At 34.0% G+C, this 4,415-nt stretch overlaps 1 protein-coding gene across 1 annotated transcript in view; it reads right to left on the minus strand.

Moving 5' to 3' along the window:
* Positions 1-4,415, minus strand: part of LOC107655406 (uncharacterized) — a 78,383-nt gene that overhangs the window by 57,795 nt on the left and 16,173 nt on the right. The window contains exons 13-20 of the mRNA XM_016442888.1: positions 3,379-3,552; positions 3,020-3,190; positions 2,688-2,861; positions 2,363-2,536; positions 1,954-2,127; positions 1,372-1,542; positions 955-1,128; positions 400-559 (exon numbers count right to left, since the gene is read on the minus strand). Of these exons, the coding sequence (XP_016298374.1) occupies positions 400-559; positions 955-1,128; positions 1,372-1,542; positions 1,954-2,127; positions 2,363-2,536; positions 2,688-2,861; positions 3,020-3,190; positions 3,379-3,552 (1,372 nt within the window). The remainder of the gene's footprint in view (positions 1-399; positions 560-954; positions 1,129-1,371; positions 1,543-1,953; positions 2,128-2,362; positions 2,537-2,687; positions 2,862-3,019; positions 3,191-3,378; positions 3,553-4,415) is intronic.

The raw sequence follows: 4,415 nt of genomic DNA on the forward strand, positions 1-4,415 counted from the left end.
ATTTTCATTAAAAAAAAAACCTGATGTGTAAATAATCAAGCAAACTTATGTTGCTTTAGCCCAGTAAGTGTTCATCTTGAAATATTACTAATATAAAAGTTATGTTTACCTTATAAAAATCAGTAAAGATCTCACAGCAAAAAGATATGTTTACCACAACTTGAATGGGGGCATTTTAAAAATAATACTAAAAGCAATTTTACTTGCTAATGCAAAGAAATACATGTTTCTGTCAGTTATAATCTTCCATATGGCATATGATGTGATTAATTAAACACTGGATCAAAACAAGAAACAGCTTGTCAACTGATTATTGTTGCAGCATGGTTCCAGAAATGTTATTTGAAATTTACAATTTTAACAAGTATTTGAAAGTTTTAATCACCTGATGGTCTTCAATTTATAGTGTTTATCCTGTAGTAAATCATTGAGCTGCTTCACTCCTGATTGTCCAGGATCATTTCCTGTGAGATCCAGCTCTATCAGGTGTGAAGGGTTTGATCTCAGAGCTGAAGCCAGAGCTTTATAACCTTCTTCAGTGATACTGCAGTCTGAAACTCTGTATATGAAAGAAGCTGTTAGGTATTGCATGTTCTGTGCTAAATAAACAAAATGAAGAACACTTAAAGTTCAAACCAATATTGTGATGCTAAATAATAGTTAGAGAAATTATCAACAAGTTAGAAAAATTTTCTTTACTAATGCTCACTCATCAATTAATTAATTGCTTAATTCTTCCATTAACTTTAACTCGGCTTCAGTGTTAATTTAACACTCTGTAGATTGGGACAATATGTACTCTGAGAAGAGTTGATTTAACTCTGGGGATTTTGCTAAGGTGAGTACAGACAGTAACTGAAATTATAGCCTCCAGGTTTGGTTTTTTTCGGGTAATCTAATCAAATTAACACTATAAATTCAAATGTAGAAATGTACATTAATGAAAATACACACTTTAGTTTTTCCAATTTGCATTCTGTGCTTTTCAACAGAAGACAGATCGTCTGTATCCCTGAGTTTTCTAGTTTATTTCCACTCAGATCCAGCTTTATCAGGTTAGAAGGATTTAAATTAAATGCTGAAGTCAGAGCAGCACAACCTTCTGCTGTAATATTGTTATTTTTCAATCTGCAGAGGAAAAGAGAGAGTGAGAGTGAAAACAAAAAACAAAAAGACTGGAAACATTCTTCAGATTATTTCATTCACAACACACAACCAATACCTAAAGAAGGATAAATCTATATGATGGCTCAACTAATCTTAGTCCTCTAAAAAAATAATCACAATGCCAGTATTTAGAAAATGAAATATCAAACAATATTATACGTTAAGGGTATTTTATAAAGTATTAAACCATGTGAAAATACTCACATCAGTGTGTTGAGTTTACAGTGTTTATCCTGCAGTAGAGCAGCGATCTGATTCACTCGTGTGTCTCCTAGTTCATGTTCACTCAGATTCAGCTCTCTCAGGAGTAACGGGTTTTTATCCACAATTCCAGTCACATACTGACAGCCTTCATCTGCAGCAGGACCCAAAAACCTGCAGAAGAGAAGATGAAGCAGGATTCAATTAAACTAATCTTGAGGTAATGAAAAACGTGTTGAGTTTACAGTGTTTGTCCTGCAGTACCGTAATAAGTTTCATTAATCCATAATGTCCTAGTTTAAGTTCACTCAGATTCAGCTCTCTCAGGAGTAACAGGTTTTTACCCACAATTCCAGTCACATACTGACAGGCTTCATCTGCAGCAGGACCCAAAAACCTACAGAAGAGAAGATGAAGCAGGATTCAATTCAACTAAACTTGGTGTAATAAAAATAATATCTGATTCTGATGGGAAATGAGAAATTGTTTATCTTGAATTTACTTTAATGCAACAGATTGCATTAGTGAAATAATAATTTGTATTAATTCAACAGCAACTCATTGTATCATTTAATCACGGCTCACCTTAGTGTTTTCAGCGAATAGTCTGGATCCTGTAGTAAATCACTGAGCTGCTTCACTCCTGATTGTCCAGGATCATTTCCTGTGAGATCCAGCTCTATCAGGTGTGAAGGGTTTGATCTCAGAGCTGAAGCCAGAGCTTTATAACCTTCTTCAGTGATACTGCAGTCTGAAAGTCTAGAGGCAAAAAACAACAGCAAGAAAAAAAAGTCTCAAATGTTCTTACTCATTTAGTAAAAACTAGTTTTAATTTTTCAGATTACAATATTTATAATTCTCAGCTCTCCAAAAATGTGCATTTGTCAATATTTATGAAATGTTTCAAGACAGATACATACTAAATGGTTTACGTACAAAAGTGATATTGCTGACAGAAATGTTCTGTTCATGTTTAAATTCACCAAAACCTAACCTGAGTATCTGCAGTGTGCACTGAGAGTTTGCCAGTAGAGTGGAGATTTCAGTCACTCCTGAGTTTTCTAGTTTATTTCCACTCAGATCCAGCTCTTTCAGGTTTGAAGGGTTTGAATGAAATGCTGACGCCAGAGCAGCACAACCTTCTGCTGTTATACTGATGCAATTAAACCTGTATAAGAAAGTAAACAAATAAGCTATACATATAATTATGGAACTAGTAGATTTGGCTATTACTACTTTAGTCCACCAATATGAGAATTTCATAATAAAATTATTTTTAGTAGTTGGCCTTTGTTTTACAAATTGACTAAATTACTTACTTCAGCTTTTTCAGTCTACATTGTTCATTCTTAAACAGAGTCGAGAAGATCTTCATTCCTGAGTTTCTGAGTTTAGTCCCACTCAGATTCAGTTCTGTCAGATTTGAAGGGTTTGAATTTAAAGCTTCAGCCAATAAACGACAATCTTCTTCTGTGATATCGCTGTTATTCAGACTGTGTTAAGAGGAAACACAATTACACCATTAACAATAACAACAACAACTAAATATTTACCAATAGTTATAAGTCAACACTTTCTGGCAAACAATATATAAACCATCCAACAGCAAGTTCATAAGTACTAAAATTGTCATAATAATGATCAAACTTACATCAGTGTGTTGAGTTTACAGTGTTTGTCCTGCAGTACCGTAATAAGTTTCATTAATCCATAATGTCCTAGTTTAAGTTCACTCAGATTCAGCTCTCTCAGGAGTAACAGGTTTTTACCCACAATTCCAGTCACATACTGACAGGCTTCATCTGCAGCAGGACCCAAAAACCTACAGAAGAGAAGATGAAGCAGGATTCAATTCAACTAAACTTGGTGTAATAAAAATAATATCTGATTCTGATGGGAAATGAGAAATTGTTTATCTTGAATTTACTTTAATGCAACAGATTGCATTAGTGAAATAATAATTTGTATTAATTCAACAGCAACTCATTGTATCATTTAATCACGGCTCACCTTAGTGTTTTCAGCGAATAGTCTGGATCCTGTAGTAAATCACTGAGCTGCTTCACTCCTGATTGTCCAGGATCATTTCCTGTGAGATCCAGCTCTATCAGGTGTGAAGGGTTTGATCTCAGAGCTGAAGCCAGAGCTTTATAACCTTCTTCAGTGATACTGCAGTCTGAAAGTCTACAGAAAAGAGATTTGACCTTTTTTAATATACAGCCATTATTATTTATTTTCTATTGTGAGATTGTTATTAAGACATCATTATTTGTGTGACCTTGGGATTACAGTCCACATATGGGATTTAAAATGCACAGTGACGTTACATAACTGCCAGATTCAAATGTGCTTGCGTGCTTTGGCTGATACTGAGCCAGAAACAGACACGCTCAGCACTTGTCATATATCTCAACTATGCAGTGTTTTTAGCCACACAATATTTATTTTAGGCTTCAGACATTTAAATACACATAAGTGCTAGCAAAACAATACATTTATGTAAGTTTGTAAAATACACACTGATGTCTATGGAAGCGGCAATAACAATCCTTTCAATTATAATTTGATGATGTTGTTTATTCATATCGGATACACATTGTGGTAACTATAAAGTTCCCTCTATTTTTCTCCCATTTCACCAGCCACTTTCTTTCATGTATTTTGGGAGAAATGGATGAATTTCCGTGTTGTAAATGTGACAGATACGATTCTCTAAATTGCAACACTAACTAATATGGCAGCACCCATCATGCATTATAAATCAACTAATAAGATCATTATAAAGGTTTGTAAACGACAAAACACATACTTGAGAATCGGAATATCAGATCATTGGCATAGTTAACAAGTTTGTGAATATTTTGAATAAAAAAGGAAAAACTAAATAGCAATGATCTGAAAATCTGTCATACAGCACTACACTGCAAAGATGGCTTATCTTACTTAGTATTTTGTCTTGTTTCTAGTCAGAATATCTAAAAATTCTTAAATCAAGATACTTTTACTAGATAAGCAAAATGACTTGAATGGGGGGGGGGGGACAAAAT

The sequence above is a fragment of the Sinocyclocheilus anshuiensis genome, unplaced genomic scaffold, assembly GCF_001515605.1.
Source record: "Sinocyclocheilus anshuiensis isolate Anshui unplaced genomic scaffold, SAMN03320099.WGS_v1.1 scaffold3346, whole genome shotgun sequence".
NCBI classification, from domain to species: domain Eukaryota; kingdom Metazoa; phylum Chordata; class Actinopteri; order Cypriniformes; family Cyprinidae; genus Sinocyclocheilus; species Sinocyclocheilus anshuiensis.